General features: G+C 37.8%; 1 protein-coding gene across 1 annotated transcript; it reads right to left on the bottom strand.

Annotated features, from left to right (window-relative positions):
- Positions 1 to 7,930: 7,930 nt before the first annotated feature.
- On the bottom strand, positions 7,931 to 23,678 carry LOC139144280 (extracellular tyrosine-protein kinase PKDCC-like). The gene is made up of 8 exons (XM_070714950.1): positions 23,263 to 23,678; positions 22,087 to 22,950; positions 18,783 to 18,896; positions 12,722 to 12,829; positions 11,033 to 11,282; positions 9,575 to 9,688; positions 9,118 to 9,294; positions 7,931 to 8,817 (listed from the first exon to the last, which is right to left on the bottom strand). Exons 2-8 carry the CDS (start codon positions 22,780 to 22,782, stop codon positions 8,735 to 8,737), a joined length of 1,542 nt encoding a protein of 513 aa, XP_070571051.1. The 5' UTR covers positions 22,783 to 22,950; positions 23,263 to 23,678; the 3' UTR covers positions 7,931 to 8,734.
- Between the last annotated feature and the right edge of the window lie 168 nt (positions 23,679 to 23,846).

The following is a 23,846-nucleotide window of genomic DNA, read 5'->3' as shown; positions in this document are numbered from 1 at the left end:
ATTTTTAGTCATATCACAGGGTGTTGTCTAAATGTCCGTCCCCAGGGGTGGGTAGGTGTTTCGTTGTATTGCTAATAAAGATATATTCTACCAACCTTTGGTGTTTTGGTCTTAAACTTAGCACTGCCCTTGACAATCTTGCGTTAACGTTTTATCAACATGCTGTATCTATTATCTGATGAGTTTGAGTGCCTAATTGGCCAAAGTAAGCAAAGGTAAATTACTAAGCTGTGGACGCTGTCACCAGATTATCACCGGATTAAATTTGACAAAGTCAACAACGAACGCGCCAGTAAGGTATAACTGAAGATTATACCTTACTGGCGCGTTCGTTGTTGACTTTGTCAAATTTAATCCGGTGATAATCTGGTGACAGCGTCCACAGCTTAGTAATTTACCCTTGCTTACTTTGGCCAATTAGGCACTCAAACTCATCAGATAATAGATACAGCATGTTGATAAAACGTTAACGCAAGATTGTCAAGGGCAGTGCTAAGTTTAAGACCAAAACACCAAAGGTTGGTAGAATATATCTTTATTAGCAATACAACGAAACACCTACCCACCCCTGGGGACGGACATTTAGACAACACCCTGTGCTCATATTTGGTTTTATATATAAATACCAAAAAGAGCTTATATGATGAGTCTGAGTCTGTATGTCTGTATATTTGTGGGTATGTATGTGCGGATGTATGCCCGTCACACACAAAGGCTCCCATACCGCCAAAGCTACCGTCTCAGTATTTGGTGTACAGGTAGATGTAGGGGTTGACGGTGAAAAACCTTTTCTTTTATTGATCTTTCACTTTCAAATTCATTTATTTGGGAAATGGAAGAGGACAGATGTAGCTGTTTTGTTTTTCATGATGTTGTAGTGATAGCGTACATTGATTCAACCGACAAATAAACAATTTTAAGTTCACACTGCTGATATGCTTATCTCTGCTATTGAAAATATATCAGAAGACCATATTAAAACTGCACTACAGCGTACTCTATGAAAGAAATTTCTGAAGTGCGCCCCCTTTTGGCATGGGTAGATGGTATGTCTGCAGCGGTTGTTCATCGGAAACAGTTTTGCGTTTATGATATCGTATGTCATACTTTCAATCCGTCCCAAACTTTTAGATGTGCATTCATGACATACAACTTTCATTTTATTCCCACTGTTAGACTTCAATGATATTTTCCAGTACGAGGAGAGTACTTGTATCTGTGTACTTTCACTCGTCAGTTTAATTTGGGTGGGGTGAAGAACAAGTCTGCGACTTGATAAAATATTGACATTCCATGGCAAAGTCTCAAGTATCTCTTAAAGATTAGACTATCCGCTAAAGATATTCTGTGTTAATATAAATAGAATCTAAGTCTTTCTAAGGATTAAACATCTAAACGCCTACAATGACATTAGTGCAATGGAACGCAGCATTGTCCTGATTAACATATCCTCTTCCTTTTGACATTCACGGCAGGAAGTTTTATTGGTCAGTGCTATCTGATATGCCAAACCCGTATCTCACTTGTCAAGAAACAGGACATTAAACGGAATGGGCAGTTCTAGCTTCTCTCATAGTGCATGTATTCTGTGGAGCAGTTTTCTGCAGTAATGATGTTATGTAGTCTAGACCAAAAAAAGAAAAAAAATACCAAAGTAAATAAACAAACAAAGGCAAAATACATAACTTTTCGACATCGTCAAAATCATTGTTATGTTTTAGTATTATTATGGAACATAACATTAATTGAAAAATGCGACTGCAGAATATTCGTGGAAAATAATGAAGTGATACCTTGGGCAGGTAAAACTTGAAAAGTTACCTGTCCCGACAGTCGTCTTACGGTGCGTCTCATGTACTGGATGTCCCATATTCCTCATCTTTGATCTCAGAAAACCAAAAATCGACAAATATGTCCACTTATCCATCGACTTGGTAAATGTCCAATTTCACCTTCCCAGCTAAAACTTTATCTGCCTATGTACACGATCATTTCTACTCAGATGTTTGGATGCAGTGTTTGTGTTACCTGAGTGGGAATGAGTATATTATGTATTTGAGTGATGTGCGTGTGTGTTGATTTGTTTGAGAACAACGTCAGATCACACCGCTTGTTAATCTCAACCAGTTGTTCCTCTAACATGCATTGGGATGGGTCTTTATGTCTGACTAAAACATGGCTTGGCTCACAAAGTTTTGGAAGGGGTGAAATCAGTGGAACCATCTATCATGAAGTTACGAGGCAGGGACTTTTCCAAACAAAATTTTCGTTATTCACCTGAAATCTCGGACATCATTTATTTTCTGAAACTAGATTACTTTGAAGAGTAGTGTTCTAATTTCAGGCACAAAATCTTAACAGACTTAATTGGTATGTGTAAAATAAAACTAAATCATGAATTAAGATAAAGTTCTATCGTGATATGATATGCATGATATGCATACCGTCACTGGATTATAAGCCAACTAGAAGACCCACAGTTTGCTGATAAATCAACATTACTGGCATTACCATGTAATCCTGCAAGATGGCAGAAATGACATAATCGCTGCATTTATCGGTTCTGTCTGTAAGCGGAAACCATGAGAATGTTTTTGCCCATATTTACTTTGTAGTCTGTGTTTTGAGTGTCTGTAGTTTGCTTGTTCACATCTCTAATTACATTCAAAATACACCAAGAAATATCACAAACTTGCTCGAAGATCTTTAAAACAGCGACGATGTCCCTCTGATAGGTTATATTTGGTTGTTTAAGATAATTTCGAGCTGAATTAAAGCTGGCAAAAATTAAAAAGTCTCAGTGCTATGGGAGAAGCACAAAATACTTTTGAAATGTAAACAAGCTGATAAGCAGTGGACATAGAATGGACTTTAAGCCATTAAAACAAGTAAAATTCATGTTGATTATGATAAGAGGATGTGTAGCTACATCAGGAATAAAAAAATCAGGAAATGATACTTCGTAAGAATTCGAGAGTGCAAGAGTCGCAACACGCACTATGCTGAAGAAATATCTGTGAGTTTCCCCCTTGCCGCTGATGGCGTTGTACCAATGACTGTCTGAAGGCATACATCACATACACAAACTGAGCAGCAATACGAATTATCCATGACAACTATGTGACTTGAGATATCATTTACTCTACCTTTCCTATGTGAAATACCTAATTTGGAACATTCCAAGAAATCAAGTTTTCTTGATAGGATTAAAGTTATTCTTCAATTACACGTAGAGCAACTGAAATGTTATTTGTCTCCATGGATGAATATTGTAGACATTATAGAAAGCAAAGTTGATGATTTTGTGGCTAAATTTTCTTACCTAGTACCTTAATTTTTTTCTTACTTTAAATTATCTCTATTCTTTCTTACTTCCTTTCATCAGATTATTCCTGTGACTTTTATCATCATCAATTATCATCAGTTTTTGAGTATAAATTTTGTATGCTCTGCTCTTGATAATTACGGGTATGTCGGCGTGAATTTCCATATTGATGATGTACAACTACTACTAAGGCTTCATATCATGAATAAATTTCAACTGTAAAAAGAGGCCCACACAAATCAACTCACTCACAAATTCGATTTAACAAATTGCGGAAGGCTATAGCTTGATTTCTTGACTGGGAAGAGGGCTTCACCTAAAGAGTTTCGCCATTTACCACAGAATGACGACTAATTGCAACGTTGCTTTACATGTAAAAACTTGCAAATTAGCATCGCAACGTATGCCTGATCACCGTCCCTCCAGTGGATGGAGTGACGGTAGGTCTGATCACCGTCCCTCCAGTGGACGGAGTGACGGTAGGTCTGATCACCGTCCCTCCATTGGATGGAGTGACGGTGGGTCTGATCACCGTCCCTCCAGTGGATGGAGTGACGGTGGGTCTGATCACCGTCCCTCCAGTGGACGGAGTGACGGTGGGTCTGATCACCGTCCCTCCAGTGGATGGAGTGACGGTGGGTCTGATCACCGTCCCTCCAGTGGACGGAGTGACGGTAGGTCTGATCACTGTCCCTCCAGTGGACGGAGTGACGGTGGGTCTGATCACCGTCCCTCCAGTTGGTGGCATGACGGTAAGTCTGATCGACATCAGAAACGACAGCAGACGTGGCTTCGGAAATTTGAACTCCATAAAACCAGTTCAATGAAGTCATCTCAAAAACTATTAAATTTGAAGCAATGAAACTTAATTAGCATTTGATGTACATGTAATTAGCAACAGAAAGTATCTATGGAGAGAAACGGATTAGCAATGATGTCTTCTGAGAATTCGAAAAACGATCAATCGTGATCATTACATGGCATACTCAAGAAACGCACACAGGAAGGAGCATCGTCGAAAGTGTCGAGAAACTTTAGACGTGCCACTTTCTGTATGTTTGGAAGGAAAGTCAATGTCAGAGAAAAAGGCTATTTTGAATGTAATAATAATTAGGTTACCCAACAAAGTCCGACCATGCATCGTTCGCTGATTACATATTGTGTTTTGCACAGACCAAGTTGTCAGTCGAGGTTCAATGTGTTCCGTGGAATTATCTTACACAGGTATATAGCCCTGCAGCCTGTGTCAAAATGGTCAAGTTTGCGTATTTATCCATGTGACTGACCGTGTTACAAACGAAACTGTATGACGCCCCCACGTCGATGAGGCGGCTGTAAGACTTTTAATATACCGTGTGCCTAACTTTTATCCAAATTCAAAATGTTGTCACTGTCTCTTACATTAAAACTTACGTTTTTCGGACAGCATAGCTTTTGACTTTAGGTATACATAACTAATGTCACTTAAGCTTGTTTTGCGTATTTTGATTACCAAATGCCCGCATGCATCATGTACATTGTCTTGGAAGGACGCAAATTTCATACTTCAGCCGTGCATGTACCCAGTAGACACCCGTTTGCTGCTGGGTTTCAGAGAGAAATTGCCAAATCATGGACAATTTCGCGAGAACTGTGTAGATAATCCACCGGGGGTGGGGGTGGGGGATGCAGTCCGGTAAGATTCCTTTGATCCGTTATTATTAGTCAGATCAATCTTTGCATTTGTACTGTACAGGTACGTAAATCTTATGATATCGTATCTTCCGACGCGCCCCAGATCACAGCTTACTCTAACGCAATTAGACTTCTAATGCACATTCTAGGATCCGAGGGACGGTGGTGATTGTGTTTGAACTCAGTACGGTCGTGAACTCACTGAAGAACAATTTGGTATTATTAGGTCTCAGACTTGTTTGAGTGAAGATAAACACAAAGAGTTGCCCAAACTGACTTTTATCAGCAAGTGTGCAGAGCAGACGGAGGAGAGAAAGTGTTATTGTCTCCCGTGGGCAATAGTTTCAACACTGTCTCGTAAGCTGTTTTTAATGGCACTTCAATGAGTCACCTTCAGAGGACAAGTGTTGTGAATTCATCGCTCTGCAAATAATCTTACATTTTTTCCACTTTGCAGAGTAAATACTAGAGTTGATGCATGTTTGTATAATACAACCATCGATCGGTAAAATGCATGGCGGTGAAAGTGTGCAAACATCACGTTAGGTTAGTGATTGATACCTATTTCACTGTTGTTGGTCCACACTGACATTACGGTAAAGAAATCCCAAGACACTTTGTACAGACAAATTATGTCTGTCGATAATGACTGGACAGTTGTCACCAATGTTTCAATTAAATATTGCAGGTTGTAGTTGTTGCTGGCTAAATACAACCTCTCTGATACCTACATTAAGTGCTACTTAGACAATGTCGATATTTCAATTGCAGTTCGGTCGGAACAACAAACACGACATTATTATTGCACCCTTTTAGATCAATATTATTGATGACACACGTTGAGTGTCGTGATACAATCATATACCCCTCTACTGTCTATGATACAATCTATCAAACCATGTTAGGTTGAGATCTTTCAGTTCTGAATATTCGATAATAATCTGAGACAAGAATGCAAGATGTAGTCGTATCGTTCATTCCGCAAATGTTAGGGCACGACAGTTCTGAAAACCGGAACTATTATCCGCCAATCGCTATGATCATACCATTATGAAGAACCGCATTCATTTCTTAACAATCAATGTCAGCATAATTACAATGATAGTGTTTTAGAAAGAACCTTGTGTTTAGATTACACTATTGATTCATAGCGTTCCTCCACTTGTCGTTTGCTAAATACGACTTCATCAAAATATGAAGTAGGTGTTTACACAGAGCAAGCGACCTTGTGGTCGACGATACAGCCCCGTTGTTATTTTTTCATTGAAAAAACAATGGACGGAATCACTGCATAGTACATGTAAATCAAATACAAAATCCTGACTGAAATGTTGTTATTTTTGATAAAAAATTGTAAAAACAGAATATTTGGCAAATATTTATGACAGAAGCCAGAAAAAATTAATGACTTCATAAGGACTCAATAGACAAATTGGCCAAATAATATCAAATCACTTGATCCAATGGATCAGTGTAGTAATGGTATGAGCCAAAAACTCTCGAAAAAATGTGCATATGAAAATTTTATGTTGATTTTGATAAAACTCGAGGAGAGGATCCTTACAAAGCTGCACATCAAATTTAAAAGATGCCAACCTAGCGGTATCGGAGACATGTGACAAAAAAAGTAAATAAACCCAATAAACTTTCATATGCAAATTTCCTCATCATTCGATCAAATCCAAGTCGGGTCATCGCCGTATGTGACTAGTAACCCAAATACGAAAGTTTTACTGAGCAGTTTGAGAGAAGTGTAAAGTTGACGGAGGACTACGGAAAATCAATCTATCTGATAAGTCCCTAGTCGTTGACAGCGGAGCTGAAGACCTGTACATCATATTCGCCAGCCAAGTGGTGTTTATTGGACCGAAACATCTCTCAAACCATCAAAGGAAACTTCACCATGCCGACCTGGACAAGTCGTGCCGATCGGACGACGGTCGTACATCTCACTGGTAAAAGAATCTTGCTTTGCATGATTTATGATCTATAGTTTCCACATTCCATTTTCAGATACCATGGTGATAGTGATTGTAACAATAGTTAAACTTGAATGCGTATATGTCATCCTTTGGTGGGAACCAGACGAAAGCTATTGATGAATATTGTCCGGTTTCTATGACAACAAAATGGTGTGGTCTTAGGAAACTGATATGGATGTCTTGATCAGGATACCTTAACAAAATTAATTTATGGGCAGTTAAATCTTTTAAACCTAAACTTGACGTCAACATGTTATTTTTACACATCAACAACTGTACAGTGACAGTCTCTTGGTATACTATCTAAAGTACTGGTGCATAAGCTTATCTTGTTCGGACGGTCTAGTGTGGATTGCCATGACATAGACATTGTTTAGGTGTTGTTTGGATTTTATCATGACTCTCATTGCATGCGATAACTGTACACCTTGATCTATCTGTCATCCATAGCACTGTGCTATGCGCTTCAAATTTTTAAAATGCATGAAGGCTTGTGAAGTTTCAAAGAAAATACAAATTGTCAACAAAATTTGTTTAAATATAACTTTCTGCTTGGGGGAAAATTAACGCTACCAAGGCTCGAATTTCAGTTGTTTGATGACTAGCAAAGTACTACACCCATTTAAATATCAGTCCATTTAATTTCCTCTAGAGAATATTTATTTTATTTTCACAAAAAATCCCACATCTATGGTCTTTCATTGTTTGTATGGCTGCAGGTTACCCTTCGTCTTATACGTAAGTCAACCCATGGATGAACGCACCAAGAATGGGATAGAATCCGATACAGTCCATTTGTACATCATTCACATTTTAGAGGTTCACTTTACTTTCTGCCTTTTTCATTCTTAAGATAGACGTTCTGAAACATTGAAGCGTCAAGCTTTTCTTGATTCTTAGTTTTGTAACTGAACACATGTATGGTGCAACACACTCAAAGTAACTCACTGCCTTTTATGTCAATATGTTTTATTTTCGCTTGCCTTGAAATGTTTGTTACGAAATAGGTTAGGTTACTTTCTTTTTTACACAATTTTGTAAAAGTACTGTTTTTCAAAATACTATATCTTAGCTATGGATATAATTTATCACTGTCATGTAGCATAAAAAGAAAACATCTATGTACATCGTCAACTAAAAATATTTACAACCGACCAGCACTGAGATAAACAATAAAGATCTTGGTAGTGATCACAATAAACATGAACAAAATTACAAACACTCAATATTGCTCGCTCTGCCTTCTTAGCTCTGATGATCTTAGCCTGGTAACATAGGCAGTTATCTTCATCGTACAGCTATTTGAACTCATTCGGAACAAGCACATTTCAGTGATTTTGAAGTTGATGTTTGAAAGACCTAGACTCTTTTTGGACGGTGAGATACCTTATTTGATAAATGTAAAAATTCACATAAACCAAAATGGCACAACAGCTTCACTGTCTGGTTAATTTCTGTGTCATATTGTAAGACGTTGATTCGTCCTTAAATGTAGCCATATGCATTCTAGCCAATCGTCGATAGACCTGTTAGCCTGGTCGTCATACCAGGCTTTGTCGTTATGGTAACCATTGAAAACGAAAAGAAACTATTTATGCAGTAAACTATACTTCATTAGCAAATGAGGAACATAAAATCTTTGATCCTGGAATGTTTGATAGATCTGCTGGTTGCCAATCATAATCACATTGGCAATTTTCTAAGAAAAAGAAATGATTCAATATGTTCTGTTTGAGTTCGGATATCTACCCCATCACGTGACCCTCACATAGAGCGTTGTGTCTGCGTTTGGTTGTGGCTCACTGACGTTGTTCTTTAAGTATATAACCGTGCGACCTGCAAGGAAATAAAAACATGAAACAATGGATTAATACAGCTTTCAACGAAGAAATAAAAGTCTGGCTAATGAAGTTCCATACGATCGCAATTTCACATCTTTTCTTCCTTGCCTAAATATCTTTATGATGTGACTTTGTCTTCATTATGTTCCTGTCTACTGACTCAGTGCATCTTTCTGTCTCCGTCTTTTCAGTCATGTCTGCGTCTTTCCCATGCCGCCTACTTGCCTCCCTTTCGAGCGATGCAAGGATTCCCTTGCCTGGATTTAGTGAAATAAATTTTATCAAGGATCCTTACCAGACCACGTTTTCTTTGACGTCATTACAAAGGCACGGCATTCTTTATCGTTTGTGCATAAATCTTCACCTTCTCGCTGATCGAAAGCAGTCAGCGTACAACCATCTCCAGAATGTGATAACAAACAGCGATAGTCGTGTTTTCCTGACAAGTCCTTCCCTGGCATCGCAACGTACTCTGCAAGGAAAATGTAAAACCGGTCAAAACTAACGATTAAGGATATTACGACAGTGTGGTATGGTGTTATCCCTTTCAAATTTGGATCTTGTATGATTAGATGTGATCTCTTCTTTTAACTGGATTTCAAATGGCATAGGTAGAAGATGTGGCTCTATTCTAGTTTCAAAACGTTGCAGACTCAAATTGTGAAGAGAAAATGCGTTTATAGCTTCTTTTGTAGTCAACAAATTATACGTTTTGACTCAGAAAAAATAGGCCGTTTTGTTGAGAGACATACCTGGTCTTTCTGATTGGTTACCTCGTTGCCACTGTAAATATTCCCCTCGTTTGTAAATATCTAAAATCCTCTCCATTTTGTTTAGCAACGTACTGGTGTCCCATGAAAACGACCCTAAAGAAAAAAGACAAGATTATTGTGATGGACGAAAACAAGTTAATTAAACAGATAAATCATCTATTTACATCAATGATGGCAGGAATTCACAATTTATAAGTGGTACTTTCAAAGTTCAGCTTAATGCTCATTTCTTTGTGAAAAATAGCAATAGGTAATGTTATTTGCATGTACAGTGTATTCCGAAATTAAGTAATGGAGCGCTGTTACAAAGCTTTAGACTCTCAAACATTCAACACACCCCCTGAAGCAGCTGTATTTTATAAATGTTGACGTCACATAGGTATTATGGCAAATCAAATTACTGCTGTAGCCAAGAAAGTGAAAGCGCCGCGATGTTTCTTTTGAATGAATAAATAACAGAGATGTAATTTTCATTCATCAAAAACCCATTATAGAGCCGTACAGATGAACACCGTTGAAAAACTGAAGATAATCTAATAGAGACCCCGTGCTAGTAGATTGCTGCGCAATGTTCGGTTTTTAGATAACCCTATAATGGCCGAGAATAGCCTGATACACTGACGACTATCGGCAGAACACTACATGGCGTCCTTGTCATTTGAAAAACTCGTACCAATAGATTCATCAATGGCAGCTATCACGTGACAGACACATTGCGTTATCCACTGTTCTATTCAAACTCCAAATAGTGGGAACACAAATCACACAAAAGGAGGATACGGAATCCAATTCATTACGTAATCAGAATTTATTTGATATTGACGTTTCCATAGAAACGGGATCATGGCTAAAGCAGCGTCAGTACGTATGCCATATCTTGTGGTTACAAGTTATCAATAACTGTATATAAATGACATGTCATATCAAATATTGCCTTGTACTTCAACGTGAAACGAGAAGGATAATTAATAGAAACATAACAAAATTGTAATGCGGAATTATGAAATATCATTCAAACGCAGTGTTAAATCCTTTCTTAATCATAGAATTCAAAACAATATCACATTTTCATTTCTCAATTTAGAGTCATTCGATAGCACACACACACAGACACACTCTCTCTCTCTCTCTCTCTCTCTCTCTCTCTCTCTCTCTCTCTCTCTCTCTCTCTCTCTCCCCTTTCTCTCAATGTACAATTATGCAGGACGAAAACTTCATAGTATTTTTTCTTTTCTCTACTCTTAGCGGCTTTGCAGGAGTTTCCCAATAGAGAACAAGCAAATCTTTCCAATGTGCATGCGTTCGCTTCGCGTCATAAACAATGACCGTTTACAAATATTGACTCTCCTCGAACAGAGAGTCTATTGGAAAGTGTGTGACTACATTGAAGTCTATGTTGACGTAAGGTAGCGTTTAAAATTTAAACCAATGAAATACCTGTGTTATTTAAGACTTCCGCAACCAATGCATTCATTGTATCGGGAACTTCGAATGGAAGTAAATAGCTGAAGAAAAACCTATAGGCATTGTACATATTCATCAGTGGGTTAAATCCAAGGCACCTGCCCTTGACACATGGAAGGTGAAATGTTTTGGACGTCTTGGATTCTATTATTTCGTCACAGCTTCGTTGCGTTTTACATGCTGGTTCTTCATTGTCGATATCATCAACGTCTGCCAGTTTTATCTGTTTCACGGATAAAAAGATCGCACATACAATTCTTAATTATGCAAAGTAGATCAGATAATTGTTTATTGATTGTATGTTACTACCACGAGATCGAGAAAAATAAAGCTTGATAACCTACTACGATCTTGATGTAAAAAACATTTATTCAAATGAACTTCAACTAAAGGTGTGTATCAGGGTGTAGCTAATTGTGTGCATGGTCCTTAGCATACTTCATTATTCAGATATTGTACAACTCCGTTATTTTGGAAGAGATCACAGCTTGATATCCATACTCAATATTTTCCATTTCCATTAAATTGTGAGCTTACAGAATCGATACGACTTCCAACAGAGACTTTGTCATTATAGATCTTGGATATGTATTATGCACCAATTATCTGTAAATTTAATATGGCTGCTCATGACATCTTTTAGCAGAGGTCATATTAAAAATTCTCATGGACATGTCTGCTGTAGACTCTGGTCCTTTTGTTTTCCGAGGTTCTGTGTCGGTAAGAGTCAAACAAACCCTAATCAGCTAGAGATTGCCGTTACAAGTGCCACACTATGTCAACTGTAATTTTTGCATTTTTCAATGTTTTCACTCTCTAGTCAACAAAATACTTTGATACAAAAGTGCAGAATACACATACAACAAAGGAAATTGCAAGTAGGCCCTATGTACAGAATTGTTGAAAGTTGAAAGTTGACTAAAATAGAGAATATGATGAGGCAGGGATTTTAATAAACAAGGAGCGAACACGATCTTCTATGTCGTTCGCATTAATCCTCGACGTCAGAACGGAAAATCGACCATTTTACCTGCAGGGTGTACTACTGTGATGCATCAAAGAAATTTCGATGAAATTATTTTTCTCGAAACAGAAAGCAATTGAATGATGCAAAACCCCGGGCTTAACATTTGATCATACAAAACATCAATATTTAGAGCGTCGTCGATGAAGTAAAGAGAGTTGAGTTGTAATAAAATGACGAGAGACCTCATAAATCTTGGACTTTTCTCTCTGCTGGTATATTGTGATTTTAAAAAAAAATTATTAATCTTGACAGTACGTAATTTAAAATTCATCATCATCGAAGTGAAAAACGAAAACGAAGAAGCTCTGTTAGTATAAACTATTGAAGTCGAAATAATTTGAAGGCCCTTGATTTGAAAAGTCCAAATTCTGACCAATTTTCGTGACTGGAAAGATTCTTCCCTCGATTGCATGAGTGATAGCGTGATTGAAAATACAGTGTTTGGACAGCTGTCGTTTCGGCCGATTCGCACATTGGTGTGTGTTGTTTCTTTCCTCAATATCGGCAGGAGATCTAACAGTTTTCCGGCAAATGAGACCATGCGTGAAAGCGTGTCTCCAGGAAAGATATTATCATCAAAAATTACGGGATTCGCATGGGAATAAAAGGTGAAAGGTCATGTCTAGTCTACTTACTTCGCCATGTACAGTGACGAATTGTGCGAGCTTGAAATCATGAATACCCAATTGCCCCATGGGAGATTTGGCCAGATGATGAAGCAGACTACTGACTCCCAGACAAACCTGGAATAGAAATTGAAGCTCAGATGAAATGAGGAACTAATAAACTGGTTAGTGGAATCAATCAAGAAGCTTTGATATTCAGGAGAAAATCTTGGATCTCTTGATTATTTCTGTAATCTCAGGTCGCTCTAATCCATGGGAGATCTAATGAAGGAAAGCGAGTCTAAGCTTTGTTATAGCTTTAAATTTGGAAAATGAAACACATACCTTCCAGTAAATTATGCAAAACGAAATCTCCTTGAGTTTAATTTTTGAAATGACCAAACCACCGACACATTCGAAGTCAAGAAACCAACAACATTGGTGATAGCATTAAGCATCACAGCAATGGTGTTGGGGAATCGATGTTGTTATCAGGTTATAGACTATAAAAATAGCGGACGCTAGACGCGTCTTCACGCGTTCAAAATGTACATGTCGGTGTTCAAATTTGAACGGCTAGTGTTCATATTGTTAACACCAGTGTTCATGACATTAACATTGATGTTCTAAATCTGAACACTATGTGTTAACAACGATCTCCTTCAAGTGTTCAAAAACTCTGCATCACAGAAATTTTACAATACTGTGAAACAATTGACAGTCTTTTGTGCTTTTACTTTACAGCGGCTATATGAAATTTACTATTGCTTCACTGTCCGGTAAACGTACACGGATTTTGGTGTAACGAATTTCACACTAAGTGAAAAATATTTCCGGCCTACAATTGCTGAAAGCATGTTTTTTCTAAAAAGGAAGTATACAAAATAATTTTACACGTTTATTACGGGTTGAAAGTTCAAAAATTAGAAAAGAAAATCAGAAAACCACCATGAACGTTTTAATTTTAACATCGGCGTGCAAGAGGCGTTCTACTTCTAAACACTTGGTGTTCAAGTTTGGTGCCTTTTCCTTTCCCATGATGCATCAAAACGGAAGTTGCGACATTTTTCTTGTATAAGCGCACCCTGAAGTCGTGATCGTGCGAAGCAAGACCAGAAAGGGTAAGTTTCCTCTCCAAAATAGTAAAAGGTATTAGATTTTTGAAGCATCTATATTATCGTCCTTTGAAATTAATAGTATTGTACCTTGAAATAGCTTAACTACGTGAGGAAACCTTTTTTTCTTTCATGGCTGCTATACCAACAATTAGCTGTGACTACGCAGTGGTACTTTGGCCATAGCCTATCGATCGATCTCACTCGGGTCAAGGGTCATCAAAACACATCTGTAGCGATAACCCTTGACCTGAGCGCGATCGATACGCCTTGCATTGTACTGCTGCGTAATCACTGCTAACACATGTCTTTTAGTAGACACAATCGCATGTAAAACATCAGTTGAACATCGTAGAGTATACAATGTATTGTTTCAGCATATGGGAGTTTGGCTTTTTTATTTTAATCAGTTGATGACAAGAAGCAGCAAATATTTTGTAACAGTATTGAAGAGAGGCACTGTATATGAAAGTCTCCCCTTTTCCTTAACCTAATCAGCCTCTTGTCTTTCATTTAAAGTTTCATCTCGCCATATTACCTATTGTTGCATTTTTTCAGGATGTAAAAAGTTGGATTTAACTGAAAATCGAAGAGTTGTTATATAGAAGCTGGTGGTACAGATAACGAAGAAGATGAGTGTACAGGTAGCTGTCTGGAAACAAGCTGAGAACCTCAGTTCATCTCTAATGTAGATTAAACTTCCAAGAGTCAGTAACTGAATTTTGATAAATTTCTGTATGTTTGTTCTGAGTTAATCCAAGCTTTGGTAGCATGCTATGATCAACTAAATGTTGTCAGAGAATAAGCCTTCACAGACGTGTAGTCTCCCTTATTAAAACTGAAAGCGACAGACCATTCAGAGTAAAAATGTCCACTCTGAATTACTGATTTTTCTGAAATTTTCACTCTGAATTTTCTGTCACTTTCTACTTCAATTTTTCATCCCCCCTGCATCTGATGAAGGAGAATTCACGTCTTTGAAAGCTTATGCAGTTGTAACATTTAGTTGATCATAGCGTGCTACCAAACCGTAGATTATTTTGTATTGTAGCTCAACACGTCTCTCAACACTGGTTTTTAGCTTTGCTATCAGCTAAATAGGTGGATGTGCAGCAATGTCCTCAAATTTGTACATCCATAGGTTTTTCTTCAAAACAGCCTGTACGAATCCTTTAATATTGGATTACAGGTCCCAAGGGATGACCCTAATAAGATATATTCAAATTGTGATGGAATATGCTACTTTACTTTTGAGGCTTATGTTGCTATTTTTAGGGTAAAAATCTTCTCCTACTTTTCTGCCGTCTTCAATATTTGGTAAACATGTCCCTAAAAATGACCTTAGTCAAATTTGTGCTAGTTGTGATGAAATATTCAAATTTTTATATTTCATGGCAATTTTTGTCATTTTTTGGTCAAAAAAATCTTTAAAAAATCTATTTCAAAACTGCTAATCGAATAGTTTTGATATTTAGGACATAGATCTCTACTGATAGTCTTTCTCAGATTGTTCAAATATGCAGAAATTTGCAACGTTGTTATTTTAGGACATTAAAGACATTTCAGACATTTTTAAGACATTAGGGATTACCAGAATGTGATATATGCAAGTTATGATGAAATGTATATTTTTTCATTTTAAGGGTGATTTTTACCATTTTTGGTAAAAAGATTTTATTAAAATTAATAGCAGGGTACACTAGTATTTGAAAGGTCTTTATGAATATGTTTTAAATTTCTGAGAAGTATATTTTTGAAATGTCACCCATTTATTTCAGGGTTTATTTAAAGATATTACAAACAAACAAACCTTTTTGTTTATGAAGGACTTTGTTGGACAAGGAAATAGGTTTTACCCTGCTAAGGACCAATTTTCCCACTTTCTGCATGTTGTGCCTTACTGTGACACTTTGACAACTTGACATGTTGTGTTTACTTTAGTGTGGACAACTATATACCATGTGCACCAGAGAAGCCTTGACTAACTTCTTTTTTCTTCAAAATTTACAATTGTCTATACAAGAGGAAATGTCTTTAAGAAACCATCTTACAAAAATGGAGTATGCATTTCATACATATACTTTACAACACAATAAACATGCCAAATTTGAGCTTTTTCAGATTATTTTTGTACATTTTAAACAAGTATGAACATAACGTCATCCACAATATGGTGATTTTTATTGCTTATGTTTTTGATAGGAAGGTGTTAACACTGTTGGTTTTTTTCCTGTGACAAATTACATACAAAGTTGCAATGTTTAATTGCCCATTGTACAGTAAATTATTGTATTTTACTCTAGAAATGTTTCGTGTATTTTTAGAATAAAATAATTTTACTGGATATCAATGGTCTGTAATGTTATTTCAAGGCTTGAACACCCTGTGAACGCCCAAAATTAAAGGTGTTCAACAATCGCGCATCATGTGTTCTAGCCTTTAACACACTATCGTTGAACGGCGTCCATGCGTTCAAAAAGTGTTACAGCCCTTTGAACGCGTAAAAGCGTTCAATTTTTTGAACACATTTCCTGTGCAACGTGTGTTCAGATATGGAACACTATGGTGTTCAATATAATGTCTGATGAACACGTAGCGTTCAAAATCTGCACACGCATGTTCAAAAATTGAACGTTGGTTGAACACGTAGTGTTAAATTTCTGAACGTCTAGAGGCGTTCAAAAAGTGTTACAAAAAGGCGTTTAATTGGTGTTCTATCCTTTAACACTTAACTTTACAGTGTAGAAACTATCACTGCGTAAGGAAGGTCAAAAATGCCAGGCTTGATCAATACCTCAGATCGTTCCAGCTTGAACATCTTAAATTTTTGTCATTTCTTTTCTCAGTGAACCACTTTAATTCAACATCAAAATGGCGAGGTACTCAAAATTGTTGTCTTTGAGAATACAATGGATACCCTTAATATTTGAAGTTGAAATAACTGTCTTTGCTGGCTGTCAACCCTACGGGAAATAGATCAGTGGTTTTCCCGAAAACGAGAATTATTAAATTTGCCTTAGAGTTTTCAACAGGAATAACCACAGACTTTAAAATACGCCGAGACGGCCAATTTCTAATTTTTCCTGGAAAATTTGTTTTGTGGTGAATACAGCTTACACTAGCTGTAAATTTGTATGCATTTATCAACATGCAATGTTTTGTTTGTAAAATGCAGCGTCTTCTAGCGTTCCAAATATTATGTTGAAATTCCAGTTGTTCAACTTGTTCTCACAACTTGCATGTCTCTAATGTCCAATGTGCTTGCTGACAACTGTATGTTATTCAAGACGAGAATTCCTTTGTCAACAATAAAATGGCATACACCATACCTAGTTTTTGCAAAGACAATGAAGTTTGTATCTCAAAATAAGGAGAGGAGAAAAGAAAAAGTACTTGTTTAACACAACAAAAATGACAAAAAAACATCAAAGATTACAGCTCCTGTCCCTCATAAGAAAAAATTCCCACAAACCCCATCCCCGCATAAACACCTGATAGCAGTAATGGGGAAAGATTAACACAAACATTATGTGAAGCCTTTTGATTCAAGATAACAAGACAGCTTCAAATTGAAAATGTGCGAGTACTATCTGTCGACTTAACACTTTTTTGCTTGTTTTATTTTGTCACATTTATTTCCTTGTGGAAACTCGTAATGGTTTCTACACTCTCAGTAATGTTTGGTAATCAGTACCCAGAAAGTAGTGACAGTGATATTGCGTGGAGACTGTCGTGTGTGTCTTGCTAGTTTATTTTAACACTGAAATATCTCGATAAAACGTGGAACGTGAAAAAAGATGGACGACCACAATTACTGTGCATGGAATTTTTATCAACTCTGATAGAAATGATCAAAATGTAAACAGAAACTATGTGATCTCTATAGTAGATATCAAAACAGTGGGCTATGTTCAGTAATGTAGAGGCTGTCATCTTATTTAGTACATGAAATCTAGAGACGCAAATTTTGTAATACGGATTTTTGCGTAAATGGCTTGTGTCACATGATACGAATGGGAACTATGATAGGTTGTTGCCATGCTGACATAACTTCCTGCATCAGGATGGTCAAACATAGAGATGTGTGAGATTGCGAATGTACCATAGTGTGAATGGAAATTTTGAAGCTGAAACAGCGCCTTGTGGTAAATGCATCAAAGACTTTCCCTATATCAGACGCATCTCAGTGTACATATTGGTCTGACAGAAAAATATATCCGAGCTCTTGCAGATAGGCCCAGATGTCTACTCTGGCCTAATGTATAGATATATGTTACAGAGTACATTGACTGAAATAAGATGACGCATGGTGTCTGAATGAGACAAAAGCTGGCAAACTCTACCAACAGTCTCCTTAACCAGCTGATTGAACACAGGCTGGCGAAGACTGGTGGCTGAAAATAGTACACAGCAGTTAATGATTTTGTTTTGACCCATGTCATCTGAGTGTAAAAAAAGTTGATAGACTTAAAATGGTAAACGTGTCCGGGGTTCAACGATTCATATTGGATAAAACTGACCGCATTAGCCAGGCTGATGTTACATAAAACAGCGACTGTGTACCTTGCACTTTTTTCGTTGTCTTCGTACGAAGACAGCCGGGCGAATTCGTAGATGGCAAACCACTTTAAGACCAAACCTTGTGAAAATAGTACTTTTTGAATGTTGAAACATATTTGAAGCTATATTAGAGACAATTAACACGAGCTTTGAAAAACAACACAACAACGATTGGGCCAGTTTTCAAAACTGTCAACTAGGTTTCTTGTGGTTGTTGGTAGTCGCTTTGTAACGATGCAATTGTGTTCCTTAAATTTGCATCTACTGTCTATATTCCCATTGCCAATTAGCGTGTTTCTAATGAGCCACTACGGTGGATACAGTGGTTTTAATCTTCGGGTTCAATTTCTTGGTTCTTTTTTTCATATACCATCACAGCAATCAACATGTTGACATGTAAATTAGGTTATACTCACTCGAAATCTGTCTTCCCAAGACTGTTGCAGAAGGCTTATAATATTGACTGGACTCCCTAGCTCTGTCATGATAGTGACTTTGTTTATAGAATCGTCAAGGCAGTAACCAGACACCTGTGTTGAAAGAAAAAGAAAACATTCAAGTACGTGAACCCTAACCATTGCATTGGTAAAGACATTGGGGTAAACATGTATGGGCTGACGACATACTCTAATGAGGAACAGTGTCTAATTGTCCACCAGTACCCTGATGTAACTAAAATAAACAAATTAAACTGTAGCTAATCAGGGGAGTGTGCGTGGTGTCTTGTATGGCACTTGGCATCCTTATTTTCCGCGCAATGCACCGGGGATTGATTGGTAATATGAGCACTTTGCAATGCATGGCCTAAGGCTATATTCTTCTGAGAGAAATAATTCCTGGGCCGCTTCACCGATTTCACAATTAACCCTGTCGAAATGTCATCAATTCTGTAGGTTCAAAATAGTCGGCAATGCTTGATATGCGAAACCGAGGACAGGCAATCAATGCTTTTCAAGGACAATAGTTAGAATAATTCCTAATTTGGAAGTCGCACGGTACCATTGATCACAACTCTCAGTCAAAAAAAGAAAGAGTTGACGTTTCTCTGAAGATAGCACATTTTTTCAGGCTGCATCGTCGACCAAGAGTTGCTGAACAGTATTGGTTCCAAATAAGCCGTAACGAACACTTACTGGAATACGAAAAATGTTTGTCCTAATTTACAGAGCAAGTGTTATTCTTTACTTCAAGCGTACCGAGTAGCCCTGGACAAGAGTCCTGGCGGAGACATATGAGAAATCGCAGATAATCCTAGGGTATCAGCATACATGACCAAAGGTCTTGGAAGACAGTATATTGTGTGCAATTACTGTCAACGTGGACTGTTCTAGTATAGACTATCTAAACTGACTGACAGCCGAGCGGGTATAATGACTATTCGATAGCTAACCCCACGTGCCGTTCATATTTACTTTTAAAATGCTTTGGTCAAATTAATGTCGCTTACAATGTGAATTATGGCCCTGGATGGTAATAAACAAGCAAACATATTAAGTGTCTGCTGACAGACTAGCATGCAAAGTCAATGTAAATTCTCGATATATACGTCAAAATTTCAGTAAACTTAAAGATAGCTTATGACAGTGTGATGTAAGCAATTGTCAATTTGTGAAGACTGCATTTGTCACAGTCACGTGACAATAGTGGCACTTTATAAAGATAGCAGTATTATCATACAAAAATTTCGATGTAAATACACCTCACAATTGTATAATAATTATACTTCGAATTAAAATGATGACACGAATATGTGATATTCTTGATTTTCACATAGCTCATTTCAAGTAGAAACTGACTATTCCCCTCAACGTTTCTCTATCATAGAAGTATGATAAGAAAACAGAGTATAGTATAGTACCAGATTGAATTTTGTATGCATCCTCAAATTGTTCATTGGGCGCGGGCGATTCTTATTTTTAATGTTAGAAACAGCGGGTGATCTGCTGTAGAAGAAAATCTATGTAGAAACAAAAAGTTGTTCAATTATGTCGGAATTTTAAAAGGTCTATGCACGCTAAACTTCAAAACAAATGTAGGGTAACTATATGGTACACCAGAATGGGATATAATCGATATCAATGGTAATTATCACCAAGATTGGGTGATTTTTTTCACGATGGTAATCAGTTAATGGGGACGAGGGAAGTGCATATAACACCCGTTGAGATTTCATGTACAATATGAGCCTGGTAAAGATGGCATCCCGCTATTCAACGTTTAGCTCTGTGTATATTACGAGTGATTCAAATCTTTGCTTGATTCATTATAGGCCGTCTGTACATATCCTGGGGCTGACTTCACAGAGCAATCAAGAATATGCCGACTCCCAATTTCCTTGGTCTGATCTACACATGCTTTCTTAGGGAACATGGATTCTCATTATTTTCTCTCAATTGTTAGACGTATAATTAGAACCATTTAATATAGGTGTGCAGACTTTGTTGATAACATAGCATATGCTGTTGAAGTCTGAATTTATGTGAGAATTGCTGTGTCTCTTTTCAAGCATAATTTCTCAATTCGTGATTCTATAACTGCTTTGTGGACTACACTTGACAAATGTAACCAAGTGTTTTGAGCCTCCACTATTGCCGTGTTTTCACTTCGCAAACCCGCTATCTATGCCGTGGTATAGTCTATGTATGATATTGGGTTGTAATTGATAGCAGATACCGCCACATAACGACCGAATGGGTGACTGTAAATTGGAATGGTCATTCTGGTGTATTAAATCAACATTTACTCACAGTTTACCGCTCCTAAGTGAGTCGTAAAAATGTAAAATCGGTGTTCTTGGCCGTAAATTTAATAGACAATTTGTCTTTCTTTGCTTAATGGGTAAAATCTGGTCATAAAGCTATATTTACAGCGTCAATGTATTGTTTTGATATCAAAACACTCTATCTTTAGCACAGACGATTATGACGCCGTTTTCAGGTTTTCTCACATATAGATTTCCCACGGGTCATTTCCTGCAACGCTGATTTCACGTCTTAAATGGCAGAATCATGATCCTAGTGTCAGCAGTAAAATTGCATCAAACTCGCCGTTTGATTTGGGTCAACTCTTGACAAATAACACTGACTATGCATCCGGCTCAATAAAGCGGTTCTTAGATTCCATTTTTGATGAATATTTCTGACAAAAATTCACCCCGTATTATTATGGTTTGTTGTGAACCGCACTAATATTACATATTGGCCAAGAAGTCTTTACATCGCATAAACTAGGACTGTGTAGGGCAGTACACCTCGTATATCATTGGTTTGAGTAAAACAGAACGTCGCTGTATGCTATTTCTTTGTTGACGATCTGACCTTTCGTATAAGTTGGTAGCTGTTCCTGTCTCCATTTATGTCACTGAGATCAATACATGGGCAGCACAGCGCGTACACACTACCAGGCTAATACAAGCCTTAATTTAGCTCTAATCCATTTTACTGTGAATTTCTGAAGAAATTGAGTGAAGAGAGCCAAATGTGTGGCTGCTTATCCAAAGAAAAGCGTTTGGCACGCCCCAGTGAATTCCACACTTTCAGTGTTGGCCTCTGTCTACGACGGGGTATCAATTGCATCTCTCTGTACTACAAGCATTAGAGTGTTATTGGAGGCATGTATGCTGCAAATACACCACGTAAGCATGCAAAGCGCACCATTTCAAACCCATCTTTAGGAAATATACATACACATACATTTGATAAACGCTTAAAAACGCATTACCTTGATAACGTTTGTATGTTGTAGCTGGGTGAGAAGGGTTATCTCCTTTAGTAATTTGTAATTGGCCAGTTTCAGACAGTCACCATAGCTCATGTATTTGTTGTTACATTCAGTCATATCGTGACCGTTCAATGCGACGGATTTCATAGCCAAGTTTTCCCCTTTGTAGATTCCTTTCTCAACGTATTTGGTATATCCTATTCCTATAGGTTCCCTCTTTGTCACGTTTGCCAGAGTTTCACATCCATTGCCCGAGAAGCGTTTTGTTGTGAGCGCTGACAACCAAGAAGCTCCGTCCGCGTGTGACGTTTTATTTCTCCCGTGGAAAAACTTGAATTTGCTTCGATACTCAACATCCATCAGACGACGAATGTTTGGTTCCAAGGCTTCGCTTTGCAATTGTTTCAAGAAGTTTTCGTATTTGTTTACATGAAGACGGTGTTCCTGCAAGTCTTGGCGTAGATCTGCGACATGCTTTGTTAAACGAGCTTCAAATTCCACGGCCGAGTTGCCAGGATATATCCCGGACGACCAAAGCCGGTATTCCCTGTAGCTAGAACTTTCTTGGGGCGAAAGTGTGAAGATATTAAACCACAACGCCGGTAACAGCACAAGGGAAAGACCGGCGATGTACGCACGGCGCCTGTGAATTATCCGTTTGAGAGTGGAATACTTCCATGGAACAGAACACGCCATCTTAACAATAAGAGATATGTGTTGTACAGTTGACGGGTTTCGCTTCACTGTCTCCTGTGTACATTCGGTGCTAGGTACGGCTATCTATGATCGGTACGGTTGGCTGTGTAGCGGCGCTTCCAACCTTAGTCCGTGACTACGACGCATTTCTGACAAGTTACGGACATTCTGCAGAACACACAGAAAAGGAACAGATACACGTGACAAATGAGGACAAATTGATTCGTCATCAACAACAATTAATTACAGCTATTCAGAATCGCCAAGAATCTTCTGTTATGAGCGGTTGAATAAAAATAAAGAACTATGCCATAATGTATGGGGGCGCGATCCGTGGCGATTCAATACTGAGATGTTTTCACTGAATAGAATGGTAGGGGGTTGATGTGGTCCACAGCAGGAATCACTAACCATAACTTTTGATAGAAGTTCATTTTCTTAGGGGCATTTAATCAATATGAAATATAGTTGTTTACTTACCGTGATGTTTTTAAATGGAACTGGACACCGAGCTTGCGACGGCCAGTCTGAGTGCAATGTGATGTTTTCCCAGTAACCCTGAAACAAGTCGAGTGTTCACAAAGAAAGAATGCCGTGTTTAAAGCTGCATTAATAATGCCTGCTTTGCTCCTATTTGCACTCTAAAATGTTCCATTCAGATTCTTTTCATGGCTTTTGTTGACCTCTACAAAACGACGAACAATACCTCGGCAGCGCTTAGCGGCCACTTACGGCTAATGTTGCTGGCTTGACAATACGTCAGACTCTTAATGAAGTTACCCAATGGCTGTTTTCATCAACACTATAACACTCCCTACCACATAGCTTTTACAGACCCAACCTTTAGCAAGCATCTGCTAGCTCCTGTGACATGCTTCAGTTGACAATGAACCAGTGAAGCTGTCAATATACACATATCTTTCTCTTAGTGAAGAAAAACGCAACTCTCAAACCGGACAAAATATCAGCTATTTGAGGGATCGAGCACATGGGAGTCTCCATTTCACTTTAAGAGGTTTAAAGCAAAATGAAGTTAAGTGAAATGAGCCAATATTCTGGCAAGA

This window comes from Ptychodera flava, chromosome 11, assembly GCF_041260155.1.
Source record: "Ptychodera flava strain L36383 chromosome 11, AS_Pfla_20210202, whole genome shotgun sequence".
Classification (NCBI taxonomy): Eukaryota; Metazoa; Hemichordata; class Enteropneusta; family Ptychoderidae; genus Ptychodera; species Ptychodera flava.
The sequence above is the reverse complement of the archived record's forward strand: the minus strand, read 5'-3'. Positions and strand labels throughout refer to the sequence as shown.